This window comes from Eulemur rufifrons, chromosome 20 (assembly GCF_041146395.1).
Source record: "Eulemur rufifrons isolate Redbay chromosome 20, OSU_ERuf_1, whole genome shotgun sequence".
Taxonomy (NCBI): Eukaryota; Metazoa; Chordata; class Mammalia; order Primates; family Lemuridae; genus Eulemur; species Eulemur rufifrons.
In genome coordinates, this window is record NC_091002.1 from 39403436 (window position 1) to 39423588 (window position 20153).

The 20153-nt window shown below is 55.9% G+C and overlaps 1 protein-coding gene across 1 annotated transcript in view; it reads right to left on the reverse strand.

Moving 5' to 3' along the window:
• The window catches only part of CDH22 (cadherin 22), a 68685-nt gene that overhangs the window by 10882 nt on the left and 37650 nt on the right, over positions 1–20153 (reverse strand). The window contains exons 6-7 of the mRNA XM_069496323.1: positions 19647–19900; positions 10290–10426 (exon numbers count right to left, since the gene is read on the reverse strand). Coding sequence (XP_069352424.1) covers positions 10290–10426; positions 19647–19900 — 391 coding nt within the window. The remainder of the gene's footprint in view (positions 1–10289; positions 10427–19646; positions 19901–20153) is intronic.

Genomic DNA, 20153 nt, shown 5'->3' on the forward strand with positions numbered 1-20153 from the left:
CCCAGCGTAGGTTCTAATTATTTGTTGAACAAATGAATGGAGCCCAGAAGGATCATCTGCAGGAGGCTTGAATTCCAGGTATGGCTGTGTCCTTGACCCAGTGTTTGATCTTGGCTAAGACCCTGACCTCTTTGGTATCAGTTTCCACATGCAGAAAATGAGCAGAGCATTTTCCGGGATCAGAGTTCTGATGCCCACTCTGCCAGTTTATATGTGTGCGATCTAAGCTGTATGACTTGACCTCTCTGGGCCTCAGTTTCTCACCTGCAAAATGGGCCTAATTGTAATAGGTTGGTTAAGAGATGGATTGAGTTAATATCTGTTAAGCACTTAAAACTGTGTATACTATGCATAGCAAATGCTATATAAGTACCTGTAAATAAACAGACATTCTCAAAGGGTCCTTTCGGCAATGACATTAAATGACTTCTTAGGATGTGGAACAGCTCATCCCAGCCTGTCCTCTCTGAGCAGCACCCTGAACATTGGCTCTCTCTAGCCTCACCCCTGCCCCGGACCTCTGGGTGCTCTTTGGTACCCCAGCCCCTGCTGTCTCAGCCATGTGTTCATTACCGGCAGGTTCCAGGACCTGCCTGCGACCTCAGGAACATCCCCTGGGAGAGGAAATCACACCCTGCTTCCAAGCAGTGACTTGGATGAACAAAGCTCTCTGGCTGGGCTGGCAGAGAGCTATTTTGGGGGCAGCCTGGAAGCTTCCAGACAGCCAGGCACCCCGTGAGTTCTGGGGGGAGCGAGACTGGTCAGCTGCCTCTCTCCCTGACCTGGATGCCGACTGCGGCTGCCTGAGTGTTGATAAAGAGAGAAATGGAGCTAGGAAGGCAGGTGAGGGCGATAGGAGACCCACCTCTAAGGGGGTCAGGGAAACAAGAGCAACGAGTCCTTAATTAACTCAGACCCTAGCCCCTCTCTGCAGTTCCCCTCAGCTGGGGGCACGTTATCTTCTCAGCTCATCCAGATCTGCCACGCCAGCGAGTAGGGGGGCTTTTCTGGGGGCGAGAGATGGGAGTCGTGACTGGGGATGCCGGGTGAACCGTTATTTTTAAGAGTGCGTTGCCGAAAACCTTCAACAGACAGATGGTGGGTGCTTTCAGGCGGAGGGGAGGGCGAGGCCCACCGCCAGGAACAGGCGCCTCTCCCAGCAGAGGCAGCGGGAAGTTGGGGGTGAGGGCAGGGCCCGAGGGCCCTTGCTGGGCACCCTCTCCTGCAGCAGGGGGCGGGGTGGTGGGTGCAGGGGCTGGAGGGAGAGATGGGATCCTGCAGGCCACATAGAAGGGAGACCTCCCAGCAGGCCGGACAGCTGAGTGGGCAGTCACCCTCCTGGAGTGCTGGTCTTACTGCTGATGAGACACCCCCCACCCCCAGTATTGCATTTTTGCTTTGCGTTAGGCTGGGCCTCTCCTACCTCCTCTTTTAAAATATCACAGATCATCTATTGGGAAAGCCCTGACCCTTTTGGCACGAGTGAGAGTCCCAGATCTAGGAGGTGGGGCAGCTGAGTGAGCACTGAAGAGGTGGGCCTTTAAATTGCCAATGGTGCCACCTACAGAGCTTATCCTAGGAACCCCTGAATTTGGGGCTGGCCTGGAATCCCGGAGCTTATGGGCCGGCCCCAGGTCAGCATCCAGTGCCATTGCCATTGACTTGGGGCAGTGGTTCTCCAGCCTGGCTGTACATTAGAATCACCTGGGAAGCCTTTAAAACGCACCAATGCCCAGGTGTTGATCACTGATATTTTCTTTTAACAGCTCCTCAGGGGAATTGAACCTGTAGCAAGGTTTGCAAACCACCACTCTCAGGTGGGGGATCCAGCCTGATGTCTCACCTCTGATCGGCTTTCTCCAAACCCCTCCTGATCACAATTAGTATCATTTATAACAACTGATCATCATCCTATTTTGACCACCTTAAATATTTCTGGTATCAAACAAGGAATCCGTCAGCTGATTAATCTTGACCTCTGCACAGGGCTTTCCAATTCATAACACCCTTTCTTATCTATGACCTCATTTATTTCTCAAAACAGCCTGTGAAGGAGGTATTGTTAGACCCATCTTGTAGATGAGGAAACTGAGGCCCAGAGAGGGGCAGGACTCTTCCCAAAGCCACAGTGAGTCAGTGGCAGGGCTGGGGTTGAGGCCTTAGTCTCCTGACTCTGAGTCTAACACTCGGTCCGGATCCACCGTCAGTGGGCACCCCTGCCGCCTGGGTATTTGCCCACCCGCTGGCAGCTGCTGCCTGGACCCAGGCCCAAGCCACCCGCACCCCATGGCCGGAGGCAGGTGCCCCTCCAGGGTCTGGGTCCCCCACGGCCCTCCCCTCTCAGCATCTCAGTTCAGCTGACTGACATGCAAATTAGTTTAATTATTTCTTCTTCTAAAATAAATTATATTTTGCAGTAGCTGCAATATGTTGTGTCAGGCAAAATTACATTCAATATTTTTAAACTAATTGATGCAGCCTTGAGGAAGGCTGATTGACAGCCCGGAGCTGAGCAGGCCTGTGGCCTTAACCGATTCCTAAATTAAAATTAAACGTGCTTTGGCCGGGTGCTTCCTCCGTGAGCTGGCTCACCATTAATCCGGGGGGGTGGCAGGTGAAGCCCTGGGGGCCCGAGGAGGAGGCCAGGCAGCTCCGTGGGGCCTCTGGAAGCAGGAGAACCGTTGTGCGGCGTGGCAGGTCTCTTACCTGCGCTGGGCCTCCGAGTTCCTTATGTGTAAAGGACGGGGGCTTGAACTGGGTGATTTGGAACCGAGACTTGTGGATTTTGCTGACAATTATGGATTGAGCACCTCCTTTGTACCAAGGACATAGCAGTGAACAAGACCAACACGGTTTCTCAGTCTAGCGCCAGGGACAGACATTACTCCCGACTGATGAGAGCTGAGAGAAAACAGCTCAGGAGCTGTGTGAGCGCGGAGCAGGGCGTCCTGCCTGGTGGGGTGCAGGGATGTTGTTCCTGGAGTAAGTGACATTTCAGCTGAGACACGACTAGGTAGTAATCGGGTGAAGGGGATGGAGAGGGAAAGACTGTCCCAGGGAGTGGGGTCAGCATGTGCAAATGCCCTGGGGTCGCAGAGTCGGCTGTGGTAAATGAGACTCTAGATCTCTTCCAAGGAGGAATCCAGCCCCTAGCAGAGTTGCCAGCCTGGCATCTGGACCAAACTGAGAGGGAGTGGGGGTGGGGCTGGGGGCCAGTGGGAAGGGAAGAGGTGATGGGGCCTGGCCTTGCCAGAAGGATGGCAATGAGCACATATCGAGCACCTGCCATGGACCAGGCTCTGGGCTGTCTCATTTCATCCTGTCAACCCCTGTGGGAGGCAGGTTCTAGTACTGCTGCTATTTTACAGATGAGAGAATGGGCTCAGAGAGGTGAAGCAACTTGCCTAAGGTCTCACCGGGAACAATGGATGGATCTGGGACTCGAACCTGGGTCTGGTTCCAAAGCGGGTGGTGTTTTTAACCACCAGCTGGTACTGCCTTGCTTAACTTCTTTTGCTATCAGAACTCTGCTTGTCTTCAAGGCCCCACATAAATGTCCCTGCCTCCTCCAGGAAGCTTTCCCTGACTGCCCTCAGTCCTGGGCATGGAGGATGAAGTCCTCCATGCCCACGAGGCCCCACGTGATGGTCTTGCATCACGGCCCGCCTTGTCCCTCGCCCAGCCTCTTTCACTCTGCTCCATTTGCTCCTTCAGGTTCTTGTCTGGAAGGCTTCTTCTCAGACACCTGCCCTAATGTCCTGATTTAAATTTGCCCTTTGCCACTAGACTCCACTTCCCTGCCCTGTTTCTCTTCACAGCATTTGTCCAACACCCTCAGTGTTTTCACATACGTGCTCATCCTCTACCTCCTCCCCTAGGACGTACGCAGAATTTTCGTCTGTTTTCTATGCTGCCGTATCCCCAGCATCTATGTGCATGGCCATATAGCAGGTGCATAATAAAGATTTGTCAAACGGTGGATGTCACTGTCCATGGCATCCCTGAACATGCCTCTCACTCGAGAGGAACGCTGGGGCGGTGACAGGGAGAGACTCAGACCTTCTTGAATGGACTGATTCTGCGGGGGCTGCGTCCCCTCCAGGATCTGTCCATCTAAGAAGCAGTCTAGTGCTGCGACCCTCTTCCTGCCTCTCTCTGGACCAACTTCTTTCTTTTTCTTAAGAGTCGGAGTTGCTCTCTGTCGCCCAGGCTGGAGTGCAGTGGCGCCATCATAGTTCACTGCAGCCTCAAACTCCTGGGCTCGAGCGAGCCTCCTGCCTCAGCCTCCTGAGTAGCTGAGACTACAGGAACACACCACTATGCCAGGCTAATTTTTTATTTTTTAGAGACTGGGTCTCGCCATGGACTCAGGTTTTCTCATCAGTAAAACAAATGGAGTTGGATTCTGTGGTTCTCCTTGGCTGTCACAGAGAAAGACTGAAGCCCAGAGAGAAAGAGAGCAGTGAGGTTGCCAGAGAGGGAGTGGGAAGGTGGGGAGGGAGAGGCCTGCTTGAAGGAACCTCCTCCCACTGGCCTGCACGGACGGGGAGGAAGCAGAGCTCGGACCCTCTTCTCCACCGTCCCCCGGGCCCCTCCCTCCTCCCCAAGGGAATTAAATTGCATCCCAACACCAGGCTCTGATTAGAGCTGGCCAGCTGGGCAGGAAGATTTATCATCCCAATTACAAGCCCGCCAGGACCAGCAGGCAGGACGGCGAGGAGTGCTGGGTGAGCAGGTGGGGGTGCTCCCGGGAAGGGGGTGTCAGGGCAGCCAGGTGTGGACTCCTTGTACTCCCTGCCCTGTCCCCATGTCCCTCCAGTGGGAGCAGGAGGCTCGGGCACCCTTCTCTGTCTCTCTCGGGGACTTTGATTGTGCTTGGCTTCCACACGGAGATTGGAAGCTTTGACATTGTTGGGGGGAAGTTTATTGCTCCAAGGAGCAGTGGAGGACTTCCGGGTGAAGTAGGGACCCCGAAATCGTAAAATTCTCGTAATTCAAGGAGCAGAGTGGAGATGGGAGAACATTTCCTTCCCTTGGGGCTGAGCTGGTTCCTAACGTTCTGGGCGGTCCTGCTGAGACTCCGTGGATGTCAAAAAATCTTTATTCCTGTGGGCATCTGTTAGGTACTTAAGGTGGCTGGGAAGGATCTCAGGATCCTGTTCAAGAAGAGCCCAGGCCTGATTTACACACCTCTGGTGACAGGGAGTTCACTGCCTCTCGAAGCAGCCCTTCCACGCAGAGCTGTGACATGCTTCTTCCCCAGACGCTCGGCCTCCCTGGTGCGCGCTGCCACCTGTCCTGGCCCTGCCCATCTGTTCCCCCACTTCAGGTTCACTCCTTCCAGCCCACCTTCCCTGGAACCCGAGGGAACGACAGAGACCACACAACTGATCATGCCGCTCTTCTGCTCACAGACCTGTGCTGGCTCCCTGTCGCCTCCGGACACGTCTGGCTCCTCACAGGACAGCTACGGCCCTTTTGCACAGGCCCACGGAGGGTCTTCGCCCTCATCTCTCCTCACCCAGCCTCACCTGCTCCCGCCATCCTCCAGCCCCAGCCTCCGGCCACATCCCGTCTCTCTGTCCTCAGAATGGGCAGTGGACGCCCAGCCTCCAGGCCTTTGCACGCAGCGGGCACCTGAATCCCCTTTCTGCCTGGAAGGCTTCCTCGGCCTTTGAGACCCAGCCAGGTGTCCCCTCCTCTGGAAAGGGTTTTCTGCCCCTCACCGTGTGAGCAAGTCTCTCCCTGCTCCTCGGCACTCCCCACCGTCCCCTTACTCTGTGTTGTCACTGACTGTTGTTGACATGTCTCTCCCCTGCCCACCCGTGAGCCCCCAGGTCAGCAGCCAGACCTTGTTTACCAGCAAATCCCAGCACCCAGGCCAGCCTGGGGTGGGTGACAAGAGGCCCCCAGAAAACACTGGAGCTCTGCTTCTCAAAGCCCGTGGCGACCCCTCACCCCCCATCCCCACTCCTTCCCCCAGCGTCCTTCTGAGGTCAGAAAGCCACATGGGGACGCTGGGGCAAGTTGTTCCCTTCCTTGGCCTCAGTATCCCCAGCTATGAAACAGGGTCCATCGTCTCTGACAGTCCCTGTCCTCTCCGCTTCTTCCTCTAGCTATTAATAGGACCTAATGTGTGTCAGCACCGTGCTAGGCCCTTGCTGTATGTTATTTCTAATCCCCAGGGGGCTTATGTTTTACATAAGGCATTCAGCATGATGTCTGGCCTATGGTAAGCTTTTTTTTTTTTTTTTTTTGAGACAGAGTCTCACCCTGTTGCCCAGACTAGAGTGCTGTGGCGTCAGCCTAGCTCACAGCAACCTCAAACTCCTGGGCTCAAGCGATCCTCCTGCCTCAGCCTCCCGAGTAGCTGGGACTACAGGCATGTGCCACCATGCCCGGCTAATTTTTTCTATATATTTTTAGTTGGGCTGCTAATTTCTTTCTATTTTTAGTAGAGACGGGGGTCTCACTCTTGCTCAGGTTGGTCTCGAACTCCTGACCTCGAGTGATCCACCCGCCTCGGCCTCCCAGAGTGCTAGGATTACAGGCGTTAGCCACCACGCCCAGCTGAGCTTTAAATAAATAGAAGCTGCTATAGTTAATAGCTATTAACCTTACACCGCCCAATAAGGTAGGCATGGTTGTCACCATTTTACAGATGAGAAAACCAAGGCAACAAGAGGGGCAGTGACCCATCGAAGCCCACACAACTGGGAGCCGCGCAACTAGGAGCAGTTCTTCGCCATCACACAACCCCGCGTTCCTAACTGCAAGCCCCTTGGCCCGTCCATTCAGTAAAGATTGCCCCACGCCGCTCACTGAACATTCACACAGATGCACATATAAATCATAGCACGTGCTCTGTCGTATGAAGGGAAATGCAGGGTGCTGTGAGACGTGACTTGGCCTGGGGTGACCCAGATGGGAAAGCTTCTGGCAGATCTGGTTAACCCTCTGTTGTCCGGGACAGCTAGATAGTACCCCTCCAGATCAGCTTAGGGCTTGATGACCTTGGAGGAGGTGGCTGGATGGACCCCCTCTGGGGTCCCCCCACCCCCAGCACTGGCTTTCCAAGTCCCCCCGATCCCAACTCTTTGAAGACTGTCCCTTTACAACTGCCCTTTCCACCAAAGTATCCAGACACAAATTGTATTTTAAATTCAATATCGGTCATTAATATTTCATGATTACAAAACGTTAAAGATAATGTCAGTGGAAGGAGCGTCTGCCTGGGCAGAATGGATGACTCAGAAGTTCGGGGAGAGGGGAGCCGGCATACTAAGTGGCTTGGGAGTCTTTGAGGTAATCCAGGATGACAGGCGGCGGCTCCCGGCTGAGCGCAACACTCTCCGAGGCGCTCACAAAGCTGCGCCACTGTGTATAAATATTTCCCCTCTGATTCTTGTCACCTCATGTTTCTTACGCCTGGGAGCAGGCAGGGCCACCGTGACCCCCTAGGCATCCCCTCTGTTTCTGAGGAAGCCAAACATATGCTTCCGCGGGAGGGCACAGTGCCAGGCGGGCAGACCTGTTGGCATTGCACTTGGGAGACGCGCTGGCTCCCGGGGGGCCTGGGGTCAAGCCTGGCCCTGCGTGGACTTACTCTGTGATCTTGGGGCTATCGCTGTGCCTCCCTGAGCCTCTGTTTTCTCATCTGTAAAATGGCGACAATAATTTTGTCCTCGTCTCATGGAGACGGTGAGAAGGTAGGGTGGGTGGGTTATTTGTGACAGCTCCTGGTTTTGTGCCAACACCAAGGAACTATGACTGGAGGGGCAGCGGGGAGGGCTCTGGAGTCAGGCAGGCTGGGGTTGGGAATTTGCACAAATGACTTCACCTGCCTGACTTTCAGTTTCCTCAGCCACCCATTGAAGATAATAGTAGAATCGACACCACTGAGGGGTGAAGATTCCATGAGCTCACCACTGCAAAGGGCCTGGCACAGGGTCAAGACCAACAGATAGCATTAATTGGGCACTTATTAAGTACCACCCACCAGGCTAAGTGCTTCCCGTGCGTTATCCTGTTTAATCCTCCCACGAGCACTGTGAAGTGGAACCATTCCTTTTCCCATTGATGACTATCCCGGGTGAAGAGTAGGCAGGGATTGGGGGTTGCAGCTCAGAGATGGGGTCTCCAGCCCAGTGGCCAGTCTGCTCCTTGCAGAGATTCGTCTCCTTCCCCACGTCGGCTGGTGGGGTTGGTGGGTGGGATCAGAGTAGAGCTCAGAGAGCAGAGTGTCAGGAGAAGGGAGGCCACACAGCAATGCCATGGTGGGGACTGAGCAGACCTGGCACAAATCCCAGCTCCGTCACTGCACATCCTTGGGAAAATGTCCTAACTCTCTGAGCCTCCCTTTTTCTATCAGTAAAATGGGTGCTGATCATGCTATTGGTCAGGATTCAATAAAGTATGTTCTAGAAAGCATCCAGCTCAGAATATGTATTAGGTCAAAATTGTAAAACATTTGGGGAGAGGTGTCTACCTCCTATTCTTTCTCCTGTGAAATGGCAGCATTAGACTTCGTGTGCTGTTCTAGCTGCTTTCTGAAAGAGACCCACTGGGTAGCAGCACAATGCTTAACCCGAGAGGGGACTTGCTAGTGGCGGACGTCAGGCAGGGTGACTGGCTGGTGGGGAGGGGATGCATCTGTGGCTAGGGAGAGGCGACATCTCTGCCCGCAGCCAGGCCAGTCATCTCTGGCTTCATCTGCAGCCAGGAGCCTCAGGTGCTACCCAGGGAGCAGGTCTGAGGAGGCAGGAGGGGGAGCTCTCTTCCCCCCCAGTCCAGCCACCACTTCCTCTCCAGCCACCTTTGTTATCTCCCTTTCATGCGGTGGAGGAGTGGATTCAAAGGCTGGGGAACAGCAGGCACTGAGGTTTGAGCCAGCTTTGTATTTTCTTTTAAACTGTAGTTGAAAGAGACTAAGGGAACTTCAGCCTAGGGACTTCCTCAGCCTGGAACGGGCGGTGGGGCCTGGGAAGTGGGGGTAGCCAGCGGGGTTGGGGGGAGGAGGAGGGCTGGCTCGAGGGGCCTGGGGCTACAGTGGGGCAGAGGCGAGTTTAAATGTTGCCTGTCCTCCCCAGCTCAGAGACTCAGCCGTCATCCTGTTGTCATGATTGCTTACTGGCGGCTCCGTTGACTCCCCAGACCTTGAGAGCTGACAGGTGGGGGAGCTGGGAGAGCTGGTGGTGGCAGTGGCAGTGGTGCTCCGGGGTGTGGAGGAGGACTGGAGGGCACTCCCTCCCCCCCTCCCTGTGCTCCCTGAGTCTCAGCTCCTCACCTCCATCCCAGCTACACCAAACTGCCTATCACACACACACACACACACACACACACACACGGATTATTCCAGCAACTCAGGCAAGCTCCTTGGAGTCGCCCTTGACCCCTCTCCATCTCTCATCGGCACGTCAGCCCACCAGCAGGTGGCTACTGGCTATTAACGCTATCTTTAGCCTATATCCCAAAGCCACCACATCTCACCTCTGTTGCGACTGCCCTGGGCCAGGCCACTGTCCTATCTCTCTGGCACTATTGCCTTTAGCTTCTGGCTAAGCCCTGCTTCCCCCCAGCCCCCAGTCTATTCTCAATGCAGCAGCCAGAGGCACCCCGTCAGGCTCAACCCCCTCCTCCACTCAAATTCCTCCAGTGACCCTGGTTTCATCTGGAGTCAAGTTCAAAGACCCTACCACGGTTGACCACTCTGCGTGTCACCAACCACACTGGCCTCCATGCTCACAAACTACCACCTCAGGGCCTTTGCAGTGGCTGTTCCCTCTGTCTGGAATGCTCTTCCCCCGGATGTCGGCGTGATTCCCTCACGTTACTGAGGTCTTTGTTGGAATGTCCTCTTCCCAGAGCAGCCTTTCCCTAAGAGAAACAATGTCCCCTCCCTTCCAATCCCGCTTCCCTGCTTACTTCTCTCCCTGCTGCTTTTTAGCTCTGACATATCATGTACGGCCCTGTCTCTCAGCTTGTTGATACTCTAGTTCTCCCCTAGAACAGGGCTTGGCATACAGTAGGTGCTCAATAAATGATGAAAGAAGAAAGCCGGCCTGAAGACCAGCCCTATGCCCTTGACCCAGGATCCCTCCTGGACCTTTGTTCTTGGCCATCAGCTTTTGCCCCAACCTTCACCCCTGCGGGATCTTCCTCCCTTTTCTTACTCTTTGCCCCACCCCCACCTTTGGCCCCTCCCCCATGGGCTTTGACCGACAGCGCAGCCTTTGCTTCTCTCCCGCTTATTTCCCAGAGCGGGCAGGGATTGGGGGCGCCCAGCTCACCCGCCTCCATGGCCAGCACTGTGATGTTGTGCCAGCCGGCCGTCTCGCGGTCCAGCCCCTTGCCAGTCACGATGGCGCCCGTGTCCGCATCGATATCGAAGACCTGGTCCAAATCCGATTCGCGGTCAATGGCGTACCTGCGGGAGGCAGGGTGGGGCTGATTGAAGGTGCCCCGGGGCCAGGTGGAGCCCGTGCCCATGTTCCCCACCCCACCCAGGAGAGGGACTGCCTGCCTGGGACACACAGGACGGAGGAACCCTTTCCCACGGAGGAGGAGCGGGAGGCATCTGAGTTTGCATGTCAGTTGCACGGGTGACTGCTGTGTGCCCACGGGCAGCCCTCACCCTTTCTGGGCCTTCTTCCCTCAGCTGGGCAACGGACCTAACCCTTTGCTCCCCGTGGTTGCCGTGAGGGCTGGAAGGGGGCAAAGTGCCTGGCACAGAGCTAGCACCACTAATGTAGATTCTTGTCTTTCCATAAAACGTGACTCTGGAGTTGAACTTGAGAAGAGGACTGGAACGGCATTCTGGGCAGGGGAACGGAAGGTGCAAAGGCAGGCAGCTGGGACTTAGCCAGGGCGCGGCTGGTGGTGCGGCACAGCTGACCGCGCAGGTGGAGAGCCAGGCACCGAACGCGGGGCGCAGAATTCAGCAGTCGGACGCGTGCTGGGAGCCGACGGGGCATTCTGAGCAGCAGAGAGGGGGTCACCTGTGGCCTTAGGAGGCTTCTCCGGAGGCCACGGCGAGGAGGCCCAGACCAGGGCGAGGGCTGAGCGAGCGCCCCGGGAGGAGGGGTCTGGGGACAGGGCCGCGGGCTCCGCCCAGCCTGCGCAGCGCCACAGAGCTAATCTGCAGCTTTTCAGTTGCTGCGTGAAAAAGCCCTTTGTTCCGCCTTCTTCCCGGCCTTTGTGTGGCGGCTCCAGGCCTTAAAGGCCCGTGTCCAACACATGTCTCGGTGGCGGCGGCCCGGAGAGGCCCCGCCAGCTCGACTGCCGCTTCCCAGAGCTGATAACGCGGGTGGGGGCGGGTGAGGCTGCGCGGCCGACAAAGGCCTCGAATGCCAAGCAAGGGCTCATTGTGCAGCCAGGACAAAGCAGCCCGGTAGGGAGGGGCCCTGCCCGAGCCCCCTGGTCCCTCCTACAGGCAGGGGGAAAGGGGCCCTTCACCTGTCTCCCAGAGTAGTAAACTGAGACCCGGGGAGGTGCGGACACCAGAAACATCACCTGTTGGGGCCCAAAGCCCTGAGATACCCTTCAGTGGGGCCTTGGCTGCACCGCCAAACCTCTCTGGGGCCTCAGCTTCCCCATCTATGAAATGGGGATAATGACACCCAGTGGGACTGCAAGTCTGAGAGCAGTCAGAGGAGCTTTGACTCTTCTGCCACTTATTCTACCTGTGTGACCTGGGACAAGTCACTTGAGCTCCTTGGCCTCTGCTCGTCTGGAAAAGGGGGTGATTCACACTCACCTCACACCGTGGGGGAGAGGAGTTAGAGGAGGGGCTGGGCCTATGTGACAGCCCTTATCCTTTTCATATTTACTGCTGTTGTGGAGGTGAAGGCATATGTCACACTGCAAAGTGCTGTGCATGTGGGTGTCGCGGGCATTAAGCCAACCTCCTGAGTCCCCAGTTTAATGCTCCGTCCTGTCCCTAGGCTGCTAAGCCCACATCCTTCTTGCCCCTGACCAGCTTGGGTCCCACTGACCTGGGTGAAAGTGTGTGGGGAGGTTCAGACCCAAGATGACAATTCCTCCTCCTATTAATAGTGTGCACTTAACAGTGTGTTGATTGCTTTCCCCCAGCTACCCCTCCATTCATTCCTTTATGCCTTAAACACTGAGAGCCTTCTCTGTGCTAGGCCCTGGGGATAATGTGGCAAGTGATACAAATGAGATCCCTGCCAGGCATCCCGTGAGGCTGATGTCATCCCCCTATTTTGCAGATGAAGACACCGAGGCTCACAGAGGAAGCTTGCCAAGCATAGGGCTGCCAAGTATGGTTGTGCAGGTTGTGCGGTGCTCAAAGTTACCAAGCTGAAGAGGGAAGCAGGGGCGAATTCCCTTGAGTGGTCTGCTTGGCAAACTGTGTGTCCTCGCCCACATGCACCTTCTCAGAGGGGGGCCTTTTTCTTATTCACACAAAGATGCTGTCTGGCCTAGCGATGACCCTGCCGAAGGTTGTAGAGCAACTCTGTCGCAGAATTGGAATTGGTACCCAAATTTGGGATTCTGTACCAGACTTCTTCCTAGCTTGCTGAACCATCCAAAGCCTCAGTGCATGGGGCCTCAGGTCCCCTTTCCCCCAGCCTGGCCCTGTCAGACGCCTGGGTCCAAAGGAGGTAGAAAAAGACTCTGAGTGTTGGCTGGGCTGGAAGGAACCTTGGAGACCTCCTCGCATTCTACAGGTGAGGGAGGACAGAGTCCAGGAGAGAAACACAGACGTGACACAGCCTGGGCTTCTGAGCCCCGTCAGGCTGGGCGTGGGGCAGGGCTTGTGGGAGGGCGCCAACTGCCTTCTTGTTGCTTCTCCCCCACTCTATGCTCTCGAATCTCTCTCCTCTCTCCTTCCTCCGCCTCCTCTTCTCTGTTTTTGTCCTTTGTTCCCTCCTAGAGGGGAAGGGAGGGGCCGGAATCTAAGTGGAGGCAGCTGTTCCCAAGGCCGTGGGGCGGGGGCAGTGGGGACCCACCATTAACCAGCTAAAGACTTGAGCTGTGGGTCAATGCAGCGAGCTGAACCCGGTGTTTTTGTTCCAGTTCAGTGAGCCAGAGACTGAGAGGGAGGGTGGGGCGGGGGGGGCCGTGGTGCGTGGCAAGGACTGTGGCCTGGCAAATGTGCAGGGGTGCAGTTGTGCGCCTCACGTGTAGATGCCTGCACGAGTTGTGTGCCTGGTCTGTGTTGAGGGTGGAGAGCGTGTGTTTGTGACGTGCATATGGGAGTGACGTCTGTGTGTGAGACAGTGCATTGCGGGCGAAGAGCAAAGGCTCAAGAGCCAGCTGCTCAGCCCTGGGTCTGGATCCAGGTCCCCACTGCCCCTGGGCAAGTCACTTCCATCTTGGAGCCTTAAATTTCAGCAAATAGAGATGATAATCCTGCCTCGTAAATTGTTGGGAGGATGAAATGCATGTGAGGTGTTTAGCTGACTTCCAGGAAAATTACTCCATGAATGGGAGCTATTGTTATTCTAATTATTATTCAGAAGTGTCTGGCAGGGAGTACTCAGGAGTCCCCCCAACCCAGCGTGTGGCTTGCGTGCCTGGGCACAGGGGCACCCCCGTGGGCATCAGAGCATTGCCAGTGGTCTGAGGACAGGAGGCAGCTGTGGGTTCAGAAGTTTCTGCTTATATTTGCAGTTCTACTTCTCCTTCGGTTAGCCAGGACCTGAGGCAGCAAGAGGAACCAGAGGGGTGTGGGTGGGAGTACAGGGAGAGAATACGAGTGTGTGTTACCGTGTGTGTGTGTGTGTGTATGGATGTATGCGCACACGCGTGACAGACAGGTACGGTGGTACACGCAGATCTGACGCCCATCTGCCTGGGTTTGAAACCTAGCTGTGTCAGCATGGGCAAGTCACCTAATCTCTCTGTCCTTCAGTTTCCTCTTCTTAAAAATGGAGGTAATGATGCCTACCTCACAGGCTGGCTGTGAGGTTTGGACAAGTGACTACCAACAAAGCACTTACAATGGTGTCGGGCACCTGCCACATGACGTATAGATGAGCTTTTATTTTTAATTGTTGAGCAAGACTCTGGGCCAGGCCTGTGTGAGGGCTTGACCAGCATGAGCTCCTCAAATCCTCCCATTTTCCAGATGAGGAAACCAAGGCTCAGAGAAACTGTTACCTTGTCCTGAGTCACAAAGGGCTGGTTAGTGGCAGAGCTAAGTTCCCATCCCGTGTCTGTCCACAGCCCCAGGTCTAAGATCCCCTTCCTAAGGAGCCGGCCAGGCACACCTGCTGGCATTCCCATGCGCTAGGGACATCACCAGCGCTGCTGCTGTCAAGGTTAGGGTGGAGAATGGGGTAGGTGCTGCTTCCTTACCGGGGTGCGCGTGGTTTTTCTCTACATAAATATGTGCATATGTAACGCACACAGGAAGGGCTGCAGGCTCACGCGCGTACAGGCTTTCTGGGTTCCCGTGTGCAGCTCCTGAACACACACACGCAGCAGGCTGGATGGTCCAAGCCACCAGTGCAGCGGGAGCCCTTCAAATACAAAACGGGCTGCCCCCTCCCCACCCGAGGGATTTCTCTCTGCTCACCTGTCCTGTCTCTTACTCTTTCCCCCACCCGCTTTAAGGCCCATACTCAAAAGCCACACTCAGTGTCGGGAAAATTGTGTGCAGTTAGCACTGGCTGCAGAATGAACAGGCTACAGACCACCAAGAAAAATGGTAATGACAATTTCCTGAAGGCCTGCTATGCGCCAAGCACTTAACCCTCCCTCCAACCCCGGGAGCACCAAGCACAGAACTTGGTACATCGTGGACACTGAATCTGAATGAGGCAAGTACTAGCATAATGCCCATTTTTGAGATGGGGAAACTGAGGCTCAGAAAGGGGTGCAGGGACTTGCTCAAAATTCTGCAACTGAGCTGGGATTGGAACCTGAGGCTTCTCTGATTCCAAAGCCCATGCATGTCCGGCTGCACTCTACCGTGGGGTGCTGGGTGGAAATGAAAGGCTCGCTTCCTCTGGTCCAGTGTGGACTTTTCTGTTTTTGACATTCAAAGGAGACTCGCAGCGGGGCTAGGGCTGGCGGGACCATGGCTGGGCTGATAAATGGCCCATGTGTCCAGTCCAGAGGTGGGCCCACCTGGGCACTGCCTGTGGGATGAAGTCCCCCTTCTTCACCTGACATTCAAGGTCTTCACAGCTTGTCTCCAAGGGCCGCTCTGTCCCCGTCTCCCTCCACTCTGATGTGAGCTCATCTAGCTGATGACCCTGCTCCTGAATGTCACGCCGGGCTCCACGATTCTGTTCCCACCACCTGCCCTTCACCTCACACCAACCTGGCGCATGCTGTCCCCTTCCAGGCCTCACACTCTGCAACCTCCCGCAGGGGCCACTTGGGGGAAACCTGTACTCACTCGCGTCCCTGGTGCACACAGTCCCTGCCCCTCCTTGGGGCTCCTCAGCCCACTGGATTCGTTCACCCGTGGGCCATGTGTCTGACTCAGCCCTGTGGCCTGCGCGTGGCAGGGCATGGCACAAGCTTAGGGACTGCACTAACCACAAAGAGAGTAAGAAGCAGGGGTGACATGGCAGGAGGCTGGATTGAGGAAGCAGTCAGCCATGGGTCAAATCCCAATCCTTTCCCTTTTGACCGGGGTGGCCTTGGGCAAGTCACTTCCCCTCTCTGACCCTCAGTTTCTTTATCTGTAATACAAATATATTGCCTCCTGAGGGGTAAAAGTATCAATATGAGGCACCTTCCACTCTCCCCAGTACAGAGGCTCAGAAAAATGTCTCTGTCCGCATTTCTGTATTTCCCAGGTGCCACTGTGCCTTGCAAACCGTGCTAGGCAAAGTCTCCCAGGGTATCACTACATTTCTTCATTTCCAGGGACACAGCAAGCTTGTTCCTGCCCCAGGACTGTTGCACTTGCTGTTCCCTCTATCTGGAATGCTGTTCCCCATAGCTTTGCATGGAAGGCTCTCTGTCATTCTGATCTCAGCTCATTTGTCACATCCCTGACCACTCGATTCAAGGTGGAGCCCAGGAATTTAAGACCAGCCGGGACAACAATATAGTGAGACCCTATCTTTAAAAAAAAAAGTGGCCCTCGGTGGCTCCAATCCCTCCTTGTCCTGTTACTCTCTTATTTTCCTCATTGCTCTAACAGCAGTTATTCCATTTAGCCACTTGACTTGTAGCAGCAAATGTTTAACCATTTGCTGACTCTCCCCGCAGGAGGAGGCAACGCCACGTGGGGTCTTGTCTCATCACCTGTTTCTCTCCTGCATGGAACAGTGCCGGGCAGACTCAACGCAGAGTTGACGCCTGGGTTAACGACCCTCAGAACCCGGGAGCTGCCGGGACAGAACTCTTGGAACAAGCTGGGCTCTGGGCAGCACGTGTGGCCTGTAAGGACCCTTCTCTATGCCCCACCGCCCTGTCCTGGCCTCCCATTTCCATGTTCCTACCCCGCAGTCTGGGAGCCCCACCCCAGTCTGTCCTTCGCTGAGTCATCTTGTGTCCCCAGCCTGGCTCGGGGCCTGCCACAGAGGAGGAGCCGGGTAAATGTCTGTGGTGTTAAATTGGACCTGTGTCAAGCTCCTCGCTGCCTCCACATCTGAGGAGCCCCGGGGAAGGGGCAGCAGACAGAGATGAAAGGAGGCGAGAAGCAGGTTTCAAAGTTGGCCCTTTCCGTGCAGATAAAAGCAGGAAGGAAGGGAAGCCAAAGGAGGGAGGCGGGAACAGACGGAGGGGCGCAGAGAGTGGTGTTGGAAAGGAGGGGAGTGGCGGAGGGGGCACTGACCTGGAGCCCAGGGACTCCCACTCCTGGTTACGAACTCCCTGGGAGAGCCTGCGGAAGCCTCTGCTCCTCTCTGGGCTCCAGATTCCTGACAAACAGGGGTGACAAGGCCCTCCCTGGAGAGAACTCAGGTCAGGCCAGAGGCCAAGGGCGGTGGCATCTAAGACTGTGCCACCAGCCTGGGTGGAAGGGAGGTGGGGCAGTTCAGAGGCAGCGGCAGGGTGGCTTTGGCAGCGAGAGTGCTAGAAGTAGCGCAGGCATTCTGGGCTTCTGGACGGTCTGAGCTCCTCAGCCTGCCCATGAGGGCCCCATAGACTTCACTTTTGTGCCCCATCTTCCCCAGCCCACAATAGCCTTCGCAATCTGCTCTTCTCCAGGCACACCTACCGCCCTGCCGCCTCCATACATCGTACAACCGTTCCTCCACCTGGAATGCTCTTCCCCGCATATTTACACCTGACTAAACCCAGATCCCAGCTCAGTTCAATTCTTGCCTCCTCCAGGAAATCTTCCCAGCCCCCTGGGGGATAGCTCCCGGTCTGAGAGCCCATGGCAGTTAAGCAGCATGGCATCTGTGTGTGTCTCCTCACCTAAGGCTGCCATGTTAAGTTGCCCAGGCTGTGCACTGCACAACCCCAAGACAGTGATTCAGACAGATGATGATGGGAATATTATCCTCTGTAACTATATCATGCAGGGATCCTCACATTAACTTCCCCTCCCTCCTTCCTCCAAGCCCAGCATAGAGCTAGGCATATAGTTGGCTCTGGGACTACTCATTGGCTATGTACAGGGGTTTTAGGGAGGTAGCAGGGAGCCCCAAAGCCTCTTCCCCAACCATCCAACACTGGCCACTGTCCCCACCCCTGACCTCCTCCTCTGGATTAGTTTCTGCTACAATCTTTCTTCTTTCGTCTTCTGTCTGCCCTTCTTCCAATGTAGGCCGTAGTCAGGGCCTGTGTATCCCCTGCGGCTCCCAAACCTTCTGGGGACCCCACCTGTCTCCATCCCTGCTCTGCCTCTGTCCCCGCTCCCTGTTTCCATGTTGCCAGGTGGGGCTCTGCCTCTTTTTGTTACTCTTGTCCTCTTCCCAAAGCTCTTCTTTCTCTCCAATCTCTTCCTCTCACTGTGGGTCTCTCTGCATCTCCTTGAGTCTGTTTTTCTGTCTCTTTTCTTAATCTTTCTTTTATTTTTCCATTTCATTCATTGACTATGTATTCAGTGGGTGTCCACTGAGCGCTGAGCCCTGGGCTGGCCCTGTGGACTCAGTGGTGAACGAATAGATGCAAATCCCTACCCTCGTGGATTTTAGCGGGAGAGACAGACAAAGTAACCGGAAACCTAGGGAGCGTGTTAGACGGTGCTGAAGGCTAATGAGGAAACAGTGAATTGAGGAAACGGACGGGGGGTTCGGGTGCGGTTGAAATTTTAGCAAGAGCAGTCATGGAAGGCCTCACTGAGAAGGTGACTTTTGAGCAAAGAGCTGGAGGAAGTGAGAGGGCAAACCACGGGGGACACTAGGGGGAGAACATTCTAGGTTGGGGGATCAGCTGTGGCATGGGCCCTGAGGTGGAGGTGGGCTTGGGGTATTTGCAAGGCAGTGAGGAGGCCGGCATGGCTGCCACAGAGAGGACTGGGCAAAGGAGAGTAGCAGGCAGGGGAGGTCGGGGAGGATGCAAGGAGGCCGGAGCCCACAGGGTCATGGGTCATTGTCAGGGCTTGACCTTTTATTCTGAGCCCAACAGGTGCCCCTGGAGGGCGCTGAGCAGAGCAGGGTCAGACTCTGATTTATGTCTGAGCAGGAACGAGCTGGCTCCTGCATTGCTTCTAGATAAAGGAGGGGTGAGGACAGAATCGGGGAGACCAGTGAGGAGGCAACTGCGATGATCCAGGCACGAGGACGCGGTGGCCTGGCCCAGGGGGTAGCAATGGAGGTTGTGAGAAGTGGTCAGATTCTGGATGTACTTTTTACACAGAGACAATAGGATTTGCTGACGGATTGGAGGAAGGTATGAGAGAAAGAGGAGTTGAGGATGTCTCCAACATTTTTTTTTAGAGACAGGGTCTTGCTCTGTCACCCAGACTGGATACACTGGCACAATCACAGCTCACTGCAACCTTCACCTCCCAGGCTCAAGTGACCCTCCTGGCTCTGGCTCAGCCTCCTGGGTAGCTGGGACTACAGGCACATGCCACCACACCCAGCTAATTTTTAAAAATTCTTTGTAGAGATGGGGTCTTGCTATCTTGCCCAGGCTGGTCTCAAACTCCTGGCCTGAAGTCATCCTCCGGCCTTGGCGTCTCCAAATGCTGGGATTATAGGTGTGAGCCACTGCTCCTGGCCTGTCTCCAACATTTTTGACCTGAACAACTAGAAGGATGGAGTTGTCATTCTGGAGACGGGAATGGCTCCAGATGAATTGGTGTTTTGGGTTTTTTTTTATTTTGGTGGAGAGATTAAAAGCTCAGTTCTGAACATTAGTTTGAGATGTCTAGTGCAGATAGGGGTGGAGATGATGAGAAGGGGAGGTGGGACTGGGGAGAAGAGCCGGGGAGTCCCGGCACAGGCATGGGCTGGCTGAGAGCACCGCGGGCCAGTGTGGCTGGAGGGCGGAGCTGTGTCAGTATCACCAGGCTCTCCCTCCTTGTCCCGACTCCCTTGTCTCTCTCTCTCTGGGACTGTTTGCACACCCGCTTCCTTGGCTCTTCGGCTCCCCTGCCTATTTCCTTCCACTTCTGGGTACCTCTCTCGGCTCTCCCCTGCCCCGCGCAGTCGTCCCCTCTTTCCCTCCCCGCCCCAGCCCTCCTCCCCTCTGCCCGCAGTCTGTCCAGGGCGATGGTGGGACAGCAGGCAGCAGGCGTCGGCCCCGGGCGGGGGTCTCACCGGACGGGCCGGTTGGCGGCGTCGGGGTCCCGCGCCGTCACCACGCCGACCAGGGAGCCCACCTGCGCGTCCTCCTGCACCTCCAGGAGGCCGGAGGGCGGCCGGAACTCGGGGGGCTCGTCCACGTCGGTCACGGCCACGCGCACGATTGCCTGGTCGCGGAACGTGCCCAGGTCGGCGAAGCGCGGGTCCACGAACTTGTTGAGGGCCTCCAGGACCACGGTGTGCACGGGCTGGGACTCGAAGTCCAGGCGCTGGGGAGGCAGCAGAGGGCTGGTTAGTGGGCTGGGGTCTGGTGGTCACTGACATTCTTACAAGGGGGGCCCAGAGGGGGCGGAGCTGGCCCGAGGTCACCCGTTGACTCAGCAGGGCCGTCAGGGATCTTGGGCTGCTCCATGGAACTGGCTGTCAGGGACCCAGCGCAATGCTTGAGGGTGACGCGCGGAGAAACCGAGGTTCCTTGGGGACAGGCGTGCCTAGGGACAGGCAGCCACTCCAGGCACAGCC